The 14,693-nt window shown below is 40.8% G+C and overlaps 2 protein-coding genes across 5 annotated transcripts in view; both read left to right on the plus strand.

Moving 5' to 3' along the window:
* NMNAT3 (nicotinamide nucleotide adenylyltransferase 3) overlaps positions 1 to 10,421 on the plus strand; it is a 32,112-nt gene extending 21,691 nt beyond the window's left edge. For all 4 annotated transcript variants that reach the window (XM_082221943.1, XM_082221945.1, XM_082221944.1 and 1 more), the window contains exons 4-5: positions 4,014 to 4,123; positions 9,178 to 10,421. In XM_082221943.1, coding sequence (XP_082078069.1) covers positions 4,014 to 4,123; positions 9,178 to 9,593 — 526 coding nt within the window. In that variant the 3' untranslated portion in view covers positions 9,594 to 10,421. The remainder of the gene's footprint in view (positions 1 to 4,013; positions 4,124 to 9,177) is intronic.
* A 35-nt stretch (positions 10,422 to 10,456) lies between these two features.
* The window catches only part of RBP1 (retinol binding protein 1), a 36,964-nt gene continuing 32,727 nt past the window's right edge, over positions 10,457 to 14,693 (plus strand). Inside the window, exon 1 of the mRNA XM_082221978.1 lies at positions 10,457 to 14,429. Coding sequence (XP_082078104.1) covers positions 14,357 to 14,429 — 73 coding nt within the window. The 5' untranslated portion in view covers positions 10,457 to 14,356. The remainder of the gene's footprint in view (positions 14,430 to 14,693) is intronic.

Consider the following 14,693-nt stretch of genomic DNA (forward strand, 5'->3'; position numbering starts at 1 on the left):
GACCAGCAGGCTGGATTAGGCCCCCAAAACGGATTTTGGACATGCCTGATCTAAGCCACTATAAACATTAAGTGAAAATATCCTTTGGTGTTTGAAAACTAACACTTTTCAACCAAATGGATGAACTTCAAAGGTGAGTCCAATTACCCTCCTCGTAATGCAGTGTTCCTCTCCAACAGGAAGGCTGTATAGATATTTCTACCAGTCACTTTATTAGAGTATTACAGCTCAGTTCTGTCTATGTTTATTCCAGAATTGCCACTGTATTTTGTGGAGCTTACTCATACTTAGTCTGGGAGTAAACATCCCCCTGTGCATAGGAACACATTGTTAACACTCAAGCATCTGAACTGGGGATGCCTATGCACATAGACCTTGCCCTTTAAGCATATATGGGCACACCTGAGGTCCTGATGGTGCAGACTTCAGTTCCTAGGAAAGCCTTTGTGTGTAGAGAAGAACTATGTACTCAGGCTTGCCCAGCTATACCCATCCATGCCTACGATGTTGGGGAAGGGTCTGGGGTAAACTGTGATGTTGGAAGCAGGGCCAGCGGCACAAAGCCATTGTCCCTTTCTCAGTGTGAACCCCTTCACTAACATATGAAGGGACCTGTGAGATACATGGTGATGAAATGGTACCTCTCAGCTATCTGTTTCGTTGTCTGAGGTTCATTTACAGCCATGACTCCCTGATGTCTGCTTCATCCAAATGTCTTTTGGTAGTATTTTTTTCCCTTCTTCAAGACAGATGCTGTTCGCTTTCCTGTGATTAAATTTATATTCTGCTCCTCATTCCAAGTCTCTTGTGCTTTCTAAGGCTGTGTGTTGAACAATCTGAAGTCCTTAGAAGACCCACCTTGAGTTGTTGGTTTTTTTGCCTCATATAAGGAAAACATTGTCTGGCATTGTCATCATTAACGAAGATGGCTTAGAATGGGTGTCTGAATGCATTTTTCATTGCTGTGGCATGGCAGACACAAAACTGGAGGGCTGTGTCAAAACTCATTTGATCACCGGAAGGCCTGTATCCTTTGTATACTTCAGTGTTTTTGTCTTACATTTCAATAAAACACCTATGCAGATCAAATGTTTGTCAGTCTTTCACTTGTGAGACAAGGAAGGTTTTTTCTACAGGTTAACTCAGCTAGGGATCCTGGATTTCCTTCCGCCTGTCCGCACCCCCCAAAAACCTAGGTGCTTTCTTGAGTTTTGGCTTGCTTGCTTCAGTCATCTGACATCTTTTGATATGCATCAGATTAAAATAGTGAACCTAGTTGTTTGCTAATGTCTGGCTTCTGTAGGCTTAATTTTGGTAGGCTTGGGTACGTTGTGCTTCATTGCAACAAATGTCACTTTGATATTTTCTCATTCTGTAGTTTTTGGATATTCTTGCCATAGTCCTGCAGAACTGATTCACCAAAGAAGCCAAAATTCTCTTTCCCAGAGTTCATCTCAGATGTCTCTCTACCTTTTTCTCCCGTGGAGCTAGGAGGCATAGTCCTTCTTTTAGGCACTTGTACTTTTTGCTTCTGAAGGCACTGAAAACCTGCTTACCATTCTATTGTACTGATCCTTATGCTAGTTTACAGTGCAAGGATTATTCTATTATTCCCACTTACTTTTTCTTTACACAGGCACATACTCTTGTTCCTGTCTCGATGCCTTGACAGTTATTCATGTCTGTCACAGATCACGTTCTAGTTCTCCAATAATGGCATTGCATCTTGCTTTATCATAGAATTGTAAAGCACCACAAGGGTCATCTAATCCAGCCTCCTGCAGTTCTGGAATCTAAATTATATTTTGTTTATTGTTATTGTTATGTTATTCCTCAGTCTTGACAAGAAGGAATTGCTGTTGAGTCTACAAAATATATGGGAAAAGAAATGTTGCTTAATTGTATTTTGATCCAGCTCTCTTCCCATTTCTTTTGCATTACCCGATTTGAGAGTTCATGCATGCCTTCTTCCTTGTCCTGTAAAATTACAATATTCAATTAATGCTTAACAGATTCTGCTAGGCAGTTGTCACAAGCTGCTTTGCTTAATCTTTGAGGACTTCTATAAATAAGTAAAATGTCTAGTGATGCTGCATCTGGAAAGCATCAACACCAGACTTTGGGAAGAGGTGTTGAGAATTGTCAGGAGAGAAGGAAAAAAAACACCTTCTATTCAAGTTTGCAAGTATGTTCTTTATGCTTTAAAAGCTAGGCGATATGAGTAGATTGACATACTGCCTGCTGAAAGTGCAAAATATAATCAAACTGAAATCTCTGTACAAAATGAATGTATATTCGTCACATAGCTTGGTACTTTCTGTAATCCTCAACTCATACTGTGTCTCGGCTTGGCTGGACTCTTTCTATGCAGCACTCCTGACACTGATCATATATCTAGCTGAATCAAACTGTGAGAATTACAGCGGGCAAACTGCATCTCCAAAGCTGGTGCTTTTTTCTTATTCTTAATTAACACTGTATTATTATTATTTCTTGGGATTTCTTATTTGCTTCCACCATGAGGTTCCAGAGTGGATCTCAACATTTTAAAAAATACAACATTAACATCAGTTAAAACAAATCAGCATTAGTTGTGATGTATCTAACTTACAGTACAGCCCTATACATGTTTACTTAGAAATAATTCCCCCCATCGACGAGCTTAGTAGAACTTACTCCCAGGAGAGTGTAGATATAGATAGGATTGCAGCCTTAAGATGTCAAGCTTTGGCACATCTCCCAGTAGAGGAATGCAAGAGGAGGGAAATCCTTCTTCCTGTCTTTAACATTTTAAACAGCTACAACACTGCTGCTTATTCAGGTGTGAGGAAGTTCATATGGAGGTGAATTGAGCTTGTTCTTAACCTTTGTAGGCCTCGGAATAAGTTTGGCACATTGCTTGCAGCTTGCTTAGAGTGTAGCTCTACAGTTGTCTACCGGGTTTTGGCAACCATATTCATTGTGCTCACTTTACATTCCTTACATTTGGGTGCCTGTAGAGTAGTGGGTTCAATTTAGAACAAACCAACCAACACTGAATGGTATAGGTTCTGATTGTAGAAGAAAACTGCTCCTGGAATCTGGCTGCAGGCTTGTGTTTGAATTTTTCAGTATTCAGCTCCATGGTGGGTCTTGAACTGCTATCAACTGGGGAATGTGAGGACACGATTCAGCATGTCCCAATCCAGCCTTCCCCAAAGGAGACCAGTCACATCAGCAAGGAAGCCTCTCGACGCAAATAGGCCACATGGGAGACTCTTTGATCCTTGTAAATAGGTCAGGCATGTCACTGGTCTGGGCAACTAAGAAGCTTTGATGTCACTGTTGGCTTCAGGCCACCTTTGCCTCACACCCTGAGCATCTGCTTCACCTATCTCCTGACAAAGCTTTGCTGTGCTGAGTTACTCCGTTTGTTCCCTTCCATATTTCTATGTTCTCACCTTTTAGAAAGCTCTTCCTGGTTTCCTTGCCAGCCTGGATCCAAACAACTGTGGAGCTAACTAAGCAGTTCCTGTTATGTTGTTGGTGTCTCCCATTCAAAAGAATAAAAAGTAAAACATTCTATAGGACATTCTCAAAGAAGACCTTCGAGCCTAGTCAATGACCTTTTTTGTTGTTCTCCTCTTTTTGAAATTGGAGCAATTTTTTTATGTGACCATTTTGCAGCTTATTCTGTAAATGCCTGAAATCTTTATTACATTTTATTGTGTGTTATAAAGCTAAAGTCCAACAAAAGATACCGTTTTACATGTGTTATATCTCCTAGAGGAGTAAAAGCAACATTAAAAAGAAATAATGGTCAATCGAAGATGTTCAAGTTAGGACAAGAATGTGAGCCGCCATTGACACAAATCTTGCAATGCACAGAATTAATATGGCAAGTTCTCCAGCCATCTAATTAAGCCCTGAAGTACACAAAAGCCGATTGAGTTTTAGAAACTGAAAGTGCAAGATAATCGCTTTGTGTATCTCTGAGAGGATTACCTTACACAGAGCCTTTTATTTTAACACAGGCACCATTACAAAGAACTGCTTAAATCACACCATATCAAGGAACTGCCCGGAGAAAACAATTGGCCCATAGAAAAGGCTGCCGGAGCATCGTTTGCTTCATCACTCACAGGTTTGTTACTGCTTTCGGTAGTGTTCCTTGTGTACATGATAATGCCTTGCGCCTTTATCAGATTAATACCCATGCCTAACTAGGAAAATAGAGCATTTATTTATGCTTGTGGCTGGAGCCAGGGGTCAAAAGTTGGGAAACTAATGCTGTGGGAGATGTATCTGATGCAGCTTCCCAGGTGTGGACAAAGGAATTGCTGGTATCATGGTGGCTGGTTCTGCCCTACCAACTACCTGTGGTTCGTTAGCATGCCTCAAGATTTACCTCGCATCCATTGCACATACAGCATGTGGGGAGCTCTCTCCAAGCAGCTGACAACTTTGCAGGATTTGCAATCAGAGGGAAATTTATTTCTGTGTGTTTAGTTGTACATGTCAGTGTACAGAGGTAGAGCCTGCCACAGCAATGCCATTGCATCACTGTGTGCATTCATGTCTCACAAACAAATGAAAGAAAATGTCTCAAATTGTAGTTTGAGAGCCTGTGAAGCAGTACAGTAATGAATGTGCGTAGGTTGTGTCATGACCTACCTCCCTGAACACCTGGAAAATGCTACTGATTCCAGTGATGCCAAAATTTCAATTTAAAACCACAACTATGCTTTTTTTGTTTTAATTCCCGATTAGCTCTCTTTCTAGCCCTTTTCTCTTCCTCCCAAGTTTTGCTCACTCTTCCCTGCATGTACTCCTAAATGAGCTTTTAATTCCTATTTAGTAATGCATAGTCAAGACCCCAACAGATGTTCTTCAACCACCTGCAAGCAGTGAATGATTTTAGCTTATCTCTCCCAAGCTAGGTTTAATCCCTCCCATGCTGTTGACAGGCTTGCCTGATGCTAAAAATTTCCATATGTACCTTGCACAATGTGTTAGTAACTACTGTTATCCCAGTTGTCCCATGGATCATAGGCCAGGGTCATATACATATAGATATATGATTTGTATTTGCAGCCTGCCCTTCTCCAAATAGTCCCAGTACAAATTATTATTAAAAATCGTAAAATAAAAACACAAAACTAACCAACAGCAAAGTTAACAGGAGTATGGAAAAGCAATGCAGGATAATGGAAGAGCATCCATTCCACCAGTTGTCAAAAAGCCTACAACGATGGTGCAAGACTCACCTTGGAGGGGAGGTTATTCCACAACCATGAATCATGCTGACTTTCCTCTAACATGAGGAAGTCCCTTCAACAAATGGAGGGAGCCCTGGATCCAACCCAGCATCTGCAACACCCCTTTTACTTAACTATTTCTAAATTATATTTTCTACGCTTGCTTTAAAAAACAACAACAAAACTTAAGGAAGAACTTTCTGTAGAGAAAGGCAAGCTCCGCTAAGCATGCAGAGATTTAGCTCAGGAAACAAATTTTGAAAGGTCTCAGATCATTTTTTATTCTTAAGCTTGCGTTCAGCAAGGACCTACACAGAGTAAAATCAATAAGTTAGCCTCCATCAATTTCAGTGGGTCTATTCTGACCAGTACTAACAATAACAATACTAACTACAGTGAGGGGGGAAAGTATTTGATCCCCTGCTAAATTTGCCTGTTTGCCCTCTGACGAAGAAATGACCAGTCCATCAATCTCTGACTTTTGTCTTCTGGGTTTCTGGGGGTTTTCCTGTTTTTCTGTCTCTCACAGCTACAATAAACGTACCATTAAAATTATGGACTGGTCATTTCTTTGTCAGAGGGCAAACGGGCAAATTTAGCAGGGGATCAAATACTGTTTTCCCTTACTGTATGCAACAAAGAAAAGCAATTCCCATTTTGGCTCCTTAAATCACCCTCTATTCAATGTCATGCCATTACATTAAACAGAGGGAAGGAAAGAGACTGCAGGGTAAATAGTGGGGGTGCAGATGGAGCACTCATGGGAAATAAGCTTCCACACCTTAGTTTTTACTCCGGCAGCGTACATTGAAAGGACAACATCCAGCAGGTTGTGCAATGTCTGACTGCCAAAAAAAGCCCATCCTTCAAGACTCCTTAAAAGAGTTTATGGGGGTGGGTGGGTGGGTTGAATGATCTGTGGCGTACAGAAGCTTTCTTCAGCTCAGCTAAGAGAGAACACTCTCTTGACTGCAAAACATTTGTCAACCAGGAAATATTATAATTCTTCTCCAGCTTGGATTTCAATCTGAGCTGGAGAAGAACTCAGACCCTTGTAAAGCTTGCATCTCCTTTGAGATGGACTTTAATGAGTTCTCAATGAGCCTGGCTTCTCTGAAATCTCTACTTTCTTGTTAGCATAACAGCAGCCTGCCATTTTTGAGAACATCTCAGTTATTTGCTATTTCCTTTTGAAAGGTCCTCTGAGATATTTACAAAGGCTGCTATCAGTTTAAAACGTTTTCTGCTTCTGTGTAACTTATTTTAGTAGGTCTTCACATCTCCGATAAGGGTCACTGAGTTTAGCATCACATACAGAGTAGTCTTTTCCTTTTTATAAGAGACCCTTATTTCATTTCACATTGAACTTGGGCAGATAACCTGGTTGGTTTCCTACCTGTTTTGGTTTGAGAGTTTTGTCTCTTAATGAGATCTTGCAGGCTGTTAAAGCTAGCTGCTTTGTGCTGATGGCAGTTTCTCCTTTAGCTAACTCGGTTATCCTTTCTGGCAGGGTATTATGGAGTATTAGAATAACTTTTTTGCTACCAGTATTGATTCAGATATTCCATTCAGAACCTTACCAAAAATAAAAAAGGTTCAAGTATGCTACAGAAACTGAATCACTCTTACTGGAATTGCAGTTTAGAAAAACCATTATCAGTTGTGAAACTGCAAGATCATTATTTAACAGTAGCCCTCAAAAGTCCAAGGAAGTTATATTCCTGTTTCTTGTCCCTCTAGACTTGATTCTATCAGCAACCTTCTTTAAAAAGCCATTTAGTTGTTCAATTCTGGTTTCAAGATTTGATGCCTTTCTGAAGAGAGAGCCTTACGCTGTTCTCACAATTTTTTAAAATAGACATTTTAATGTCGGGAATGATGGATGATAGTGTGTTGTATGTTGCTTGACCATGTTGGCATTTGATGTTGGTTGTCAAAGAGGGCTGCTTGTATCTTTATTCAGAGGGAACCTGCTAGATAAATCTCTACCCCAAGCTTCAGAATATGCTTTATAGTTTGGATTTTTCCAAACACACACATCCTATCATCCATCCATCTATCATCTATCTATCTAAATTGGTGTGGGTGTAACCCCTGCTGAATCAGTCTAGTCTAGATGCCTGTAAGAATCTCACAAGGAGGACCTAATTTCAACAGCTCCCTTCCCACTTGCAATTCCCATGGAACAGGGGCAGCCTCTTTTTTTTGTACATTGCCCTTGTAAGGCTACAAGGCACACTATATGTGTGGGTGGGCAAGTTGGCTGCCCCCATATGTACATGGGAACCACACTCTTTTTCTCTGTACAATCACTGAGGAAATAGTGGTTTGTCATAACTAAAGTATCAACCAAAGCATCAACACAAGAGAAGGAAACTGGTAGATTCTACACACATCTAAAAAAAACACACTGTGAAAATGCTTTTTTAAAAAAGTTTTGAAAAATACATTGAATTTGGCATACCTCACTGTCACCATCTAGTGTCACATTTGTATATTGCACTTTACATCATTTTTAAAACGTTTTATTTGCAGCTGTAAAGCAGAGTCTTGTGTGTAACTACGTGTTGCAATGAGTGAGATAGTGAATGAATGAATGCATATTTGCATGACTGTACCTCTAAATATTTGCTGGAAACTCTATGAGTTTCCCATTCTTTCAAAGAATTTAATCAAGGCTGGTTACAAATGGGAAGGATTGTGCAACCCAGTGGGAGTGGTGTGCATAGCATCATTTTTTCCTACTGGAGCTCCTGAAGCAGCCACATGTCTCTGCCCTGCCCAAAGGTACCTGTACTTCTTTGGGCATGGGAAGGTGGTAGAGCCAGTGTCCTTCAGGTCTTAATGTGTGTTCATTTCCAAAACTGATAAATTATTGACCACTTTCAGCATGAGCTCAGAGATGGTCATGCACTGCTACATGGAAACTTTTGTTGGAAACCCAAAGAATCTGAAACTCCTTGCATTATAAGTTGGACCTATCCACATTTGTAGCTGCCTCTGTTGAAATATGTGGATCAGTCCTTAAAGCTTGAACAGATTGATTGCTCCAAAATTTCAAAATAAATTAATAGTAATAATAAGCAACCTGTATTTTGTTATTGTGGAGATCTTCCTTAGTGCGCATATTCTTATTTGGAAAGCAAATTAAGATGTATAATAAGTGGGCTTAAATGTTCACTCGTTTTCTGGAAACCTGCATTCATATCCTTTAAAGAAGGATATTGCTGGAGTGAGGAGGAGTCAGCCAGGGCAGCAATTATTATTAAGTTCTTGTAGAAGCTAATCTGAAGAAAGATCCTGAAAAGACTGCATTTATTTACTTTATGAAGAAGATGAAAGGAGACAGAACGTGTTAGAATCACACACCAGAAAAAATAATGGTAGACAAAGGCAGGGAAGAAGCTAGAAAAGAAAGGTGTTTCTAACATGCCTCAGAAGTGAAACAGTGTTGGAGTATGCCTTATTTCAGTGGGGAGGCTGCTCCCAAGTGTTGGTGGCACAACAGAGAAGGCTTTGTTCTTGGTTGTTGCTGGATGAATGTGTGCACAAGCAGGAGGGGTTCTGAGAATGACTGCAGGAACAGGTGGGTCCGTGTGGGTAAAGGCATATGGTGCCCATTTGCAATTTGAAATAATACACTTTATGGAGGATTCTACAAACGCACACTATACCTTTAAAGCACATTCTTTCAGAGAATCCTGGGCACTGTGGTTTCTTAAGAGTTGCTGGGAATTATAACTCAGTGCCCAGAATTCTTTGGAGGAAGGAATATGCTTTAAACGTTTATTGTGTAAGCAGCCTTAACTTCAGTAGATTCTAGCAGGATGCTGGTTGAATTTTAAGTGTATGTGTTCATATAAACTACAAATATAAATGTACATCTAAAGGGGATGTTTCAGCAAAAGAAAATAATGTGAATGATATTATGTTCTTGCAGTTGTCCCTGAGTTAAAACTTCTGTGTGGAGCTGATGTTCTGAAGACGTTTCAAACACCTAACCTCTGGAAGGAAGAACACATTTTAGAAATAGTGGGAAAATTTGGGTTGGTTTGTATTAGCCGCGTTGGCAACAATCCTTCTCAGTTTATCTCTCAGTCAGCACTTTTAAGCAGGTACCAGCACAATATCCACTTGGTTAGGGAGTGGATTCACAATGAAATCAGTGCCACAAACATAAGGCACGCCTTGCGCAAAGGGCAAAGTGTGAAATACCTCGTTCCAGATTCTGTTATTTCCTATATTAAGCAACACAATATATACACGGATGAGACTGAACAAAGAAATGAAGGGGATTTGCTGCAGCCTCTTAAGCGAAATTGTTCTGTCATCAGCCCTCTTAATGACTGGTGGTAATATGGGGCTTGCCCTCACTTCCACTTATCCTGTGCCTAGAAATCATGGGTCTGAGTGGGTTTCCACTTTTCCTATGATTTTTAGGCATGGGTCCGAATAGTATTACCTTTGCCCCACCTCTTTCCCTCAAAAAAGCCGCTGTCAGCACTAAATCAGGGCAAATGCCAATTCAGAGAAAACCTGACTGACTTTTGCTCCAGTTCAGCTGTAAGCAGTGGGTTTTCCTGGGGGAAAGCAGCAGAGCAGGTAGATGTGTGGTTGAGCCCTAAGTTACCTGCTTCTCAGAGTGACAATCCTAAACAATATGCCTATAAAGGAAAGTAAGCTTGGTTGTGGTAATATGAGAGTAATCCATTTTATGGAAAAATCCGTCTGCGCCAGTCAAAAGCTGTGGTGAAGAACTGATGAATGAGCATATCTCTGTTCACAAAGGGACTTCCCCACTGACCTTCAGCGTTGGAGACAGTTTTGCACACTTTCCTCTTGTTGAAATGAATGAAAAAAAGAGTCCTCGTTCCACCTGATGTTCCTTGCAAGCACTGGAGTCTATTTATAGGCACTGGAAATCTAAAACAAGGACTGCCTGCTGCATTTGGTTTCTGCCTTGCCATCTGTTATGCGAAGAAGTTTATCATTTTAAGTATCACTATTGACAGTGAATCAAAACAAGCTCCCATATCACGTGATCCTAAACAATTCACTTGTAAGTCAGCCCCATTGATTTCCATAAGATTTACTCCCAACGTTGTGTGGTGTGGGATTGTGATGTTACAATCTTCTTTTGTTTCTTGGTAGCTCAGCCAATAAAGCATGAAACTCTTAATTAAACTCAGGGTTGTGGGTTTGAACCCCATGTTGGGCATTGGACTCAGTGACCCTTGTGGTCCTTTCTAACTCTACAATTCTATAATTCTATGTCTGGACTTTGTTTGAGGTTTTTCGTTTCTTTCCTTTCTTTTTGGATGTTGTGAACCATTTTTGTAAGCCTTTCACCACATTGCAATGCCACAATGCTTTCAGTGTCTTTACTGCAAAATTGTCAAGCCGTTGCCTGCAGTCCCACTTACCAGTACTGGATTTGCAAGGACACCTTCCTCCACCCTCACTTCATAAATGGACTTATAATATTTCTTGTAAATTGTATTTTAGCACTGCAGCATTTGTATTTCTAAAGACGCAAAGAGAGAAAACGTATATTTTTCTGTAGCTGACATCTTTACATCTGTATGGGTGTTTCACAAGCTCTTCTAATAAATTCAGGGGGTGGGAGCTATATAAGGTCTTTTAACTCTGCCGTTGTGCTGAAAAGGGTTCCCAGAGTGGCTTACAAAGTTCAGAAATAACTTGCAATCCAATAAACAAAGACCAGGTGTGAATTTACAATCTCAAATACATGACACAAAAGAAAAAAAGGTGTGGGAGGGAGGAAGCAAAAGGCAAACCCAGATACTAGTTCTTGGTTACAAAGTCACCAGGCAGAAATTAAGCAGGTCATGGAGCTGGATCTAAGCACAATGGAAGGGCAACTGCTTCCAGTCAGGCACAACAGATTTGCAGTGACACAGGTACTACAGCAATGCAGTTTTCTGCCATGGGGCACACCCGCTCAGCATTTAACAAAAGAGAGGATCCAGCATATTTCATCTTAACACCAACCAACCCAGAAGACACAAGTTGTGCGTTCCATTATTTCAGGGCAATATTTCAAAGGAGCATTGTCTGTATGTGGTTTGTGCCAGTGACATATGTCTAGCCTGCCTTCCTGCTCAAACGCAGGGAATCATCTATAAAAATGTCTTCAGCAACCTCATTACGAAGAGAGAAGAATACAAGTCAGAATTCTGAAAGATGCTTCTTTCCTCTGGCCTACTCAGCAGTTCAGACAATGTGTGTGAGAATAAAGAGACAGCCCCATTGTCTCTATCTCCATTGGTTCTACCCCAGATGCAGGATTGTCTGAAGGGGGTTTCTTCACATGTTTGGCTGAGTACACTTACACAGTATTCCTGTGACCAATAACACTGCACAAGCAGGATTCTAAGTACATCTGGCATGTAGAAAATTCCCATTCAAACCTTCCTGCTCAATGTGAGATGATAAGGGATGGTGCTTTGGGGGGGCAGGTATTGACACATCCACTCCCTCTTTGAATTTCTTTTGTGGGTCTGCTATCATTCTGAAATAATCTGGTGGTTGCAGAATACCATATATAAAACATTGATTTGCATACAGCTTCATAAAATTCCTATTTTGCATGTGACTTTTGGAAGAATGTTTATAACTTGCAAATGAAGTGGTACATTTTTCTGGAAACTGGTTTCAACACACCTAATTCTGTGTCTTTTAGAGCTTGACAATCAATGTGATTGTCAAACATCCATTACTCCCTTGTCCTTACCCTGCTTGGGGGTGGGGCTGAAAATAAAGCAAGGAAAATTGAAAGGAGGATAAATCATATGGGGTGCCATATGGCAGACTTTTCATCGATTCAATTTCTGACCATTTTTCAGGTAGAACTTGCAATATAATAATGGAGAGGATGTTGGACTTTAGACAAGGGGTGCCTGAATTCAAACTCCTGCTCAGCTGTGAAGTTCATGGAATGAGCTATTAATTTTTAGCCAGCTGCTCATTTTCAGCCTAACCTACTTCACTGGGCACATCCTCCCTTTTTGTTTGATCAGTATCTCTTGAGCAGATTGTACTCCTCAATTTCTACATTCCTCTCATGAGTCTCAACCCACCAGGTTTCAGTAATGCCTATTAGGTGATATTTGCCATCCTGTATTAAGAACTCAAGTTCTTTTTGCTTGTTTCCCATACTCTGTACATTTGTGTAGAGACAACTGAAACCATGAGTCATGCCTTTGCACACTGCTGCCTCTGTCCCCCTCCATAGGGAGTCAGCTGCTGCCACCACACATCTCTTGCTTCTCTGGTGAGCATCAGGAATTGTTCTGTACACTGTATCTTCCACTGCCACCTTGCTGTGTTCTGAGGTATGCAACCACTCTACTTGCTCCTGTAGCCTGAGGTGAGGGCATGAAATCGACACAGCCTGGTTCCTGGCAGCCCTGCTTTTTTGTGCCACATTCCTCCAGGGATTCATCTCTTGCACTGGGTGATCCTTCTAGGGGCCTGCATATCTGTTCCAGGACCGTCCACTCTGGTACATAAAAGCTCCAGCCCCACACTAGTAAATTAACACAAGTAAGCAAGTTTATGTTATTGACAAACACCATTGCAAAGAAGCCAAACTCGTGCAGCTAATGGTATATGGCCCACAAATCCATAAATGGGAGGCGCTGGCATAGAGATCCAACCCCATATTAAGTTGTTTTCCCTCCTATCATGAGATGGCGCAGCTCCTCTGTTCTCTCTGTCTTTGTGTGTTTTAAATTTAAAAATCACCTGCCACTGGCAGATTTTCTCTTGCCAGATTTTTCCCTTGCGCCACAAATTACTTAGGCTTTGTTACTCAGGATTTTAAAGGCTTCTCTGGGGATCTCTCCCACCACCCCTCGGCTTTCAGAATCTCTTAGATATTGGGTCGTTGTTTTCAGCAGAATGCCTATCAGATGTTAATGGGGAGAGTTTGAAGATGGGTCGTTATTTTCAGATTTTTTAGGTATGTGAAATAAGTACTGTGTGACTCTGAACTAAGCATCATCAAATACATATGAGAATCTGGATTATTACAACTTGCCACCTTGCGCCCCATGGGAGAAGGAGCTAGCCTTTATCCAGAGGCACAGCAGCTAATGCCCTGGAATTCTTAACTCAATTAATTTAACCTTGAGCTCATGCTACACTGAAAACTATTTGTTCTGCAGCGTGTTCGAAATTTCCCTGCTGTATTCCTAAGTGATGAGAAGACTTTACGGTCTCAAGTGATTCTTTTCAAGCAGCAATGTATTGTTGAATAATGCAGTACTGCACGGTGTGTGTGTGTGTGTGTGTGTGTGTGTGTGCGCGCACCCCACCCCCAGCTTACTTGCACTGAAGTTAATAGGTTTCTGTGAAGGACTGCTTATTTCTCATGCTGCAAAAACGTCGCATTATCTCAGCTGATTAATAAAACATTCTGCCCTGCTGGAGATGCTGAGTGACAACTGGAATCGGGGTGCAAGTCCAATACTAAAAGGCTCAATGAGTAATGACTGGCTCTTTTTCCGCCATCTAATAGCCATCTAGTTCTGCTTCCCAACACCTATTGCCCAGGGATTCCTTCATAAATTTAGCAATTCAGAATGCAATTCCTTTTTTTGCGGTAGAACTTTCATACCTCTTTGGAGTACAGGTTTGGAAGACAGAGGGCGATGAGCTCAGACAATCCAGAGACTATAATTTGCCACTTCTTGAATCACCTAGTGTGTCCACTGCATACAGCACTAAGATATGCCGTTGGTGTATCAGGAGAAGCCATCTTCTTAGCCGCATGGAAGGGAAAGAAGTTAAAATCGAAACTCAGCTAATCGGTGGCCATACAGCCATCAGTATAGAAGGGCAATGACCTCGTCCATTTAAATCAAGCCATCCTGCTGTCATTAGCAAGCTAAAAGGTTCAGATATTTGGGGGGATTTAAAGGTAACACTTCGACGCTAATCGGCTTAAAGGGACTAGCATAACTACATGGCCGGAAGAACAGATAAAAGAAACCAGAGTTCAGACTTGGCCTCAGCAAAAGGCTCTGAGCTGTATGGTGCAGAATTAACACACAAGTTGAAAGGCTTTGATATTGACGAGGACACAAGCACCAACCATGCCTGCCGATTTCAATGGCTATTGGAAAATGCTCAGCAATGACAACTTTGAGGAGTATTTGAAAGCATTAGGTAAGATTCTTTTATTTATTTATTTATTTATTTTAATTTAATTTATTACACAACAGTAGCTCCATACCTTCTGGGCTGAATCTGATTCTTCTGTAACATCAATCACATAAACATTGTCCCACTTCACTTTATATGGCTTTTGTATGAAAATATTTTGGTTTTACTGAGTTTCTTTATTAATATTGCCATGTCTATTTTTTTATTTAAAAATGTGCCTCGACAATAGGAAGAGCAAGAAATAAAATCCAGAAGTTACGTCTATAT

Source organism: Podarcis vaucheri, assembly GCF_965113315.1.
Source record: "Podarcis vaucheri genome assembly, chromosome: 5".
NCBI classification, from domain to species: Eukaryota; Metazoa; Chordata; class Lepidosauria; order Squamata; family Lacertidae; genus Podarcis; species Podarcis vaucheri.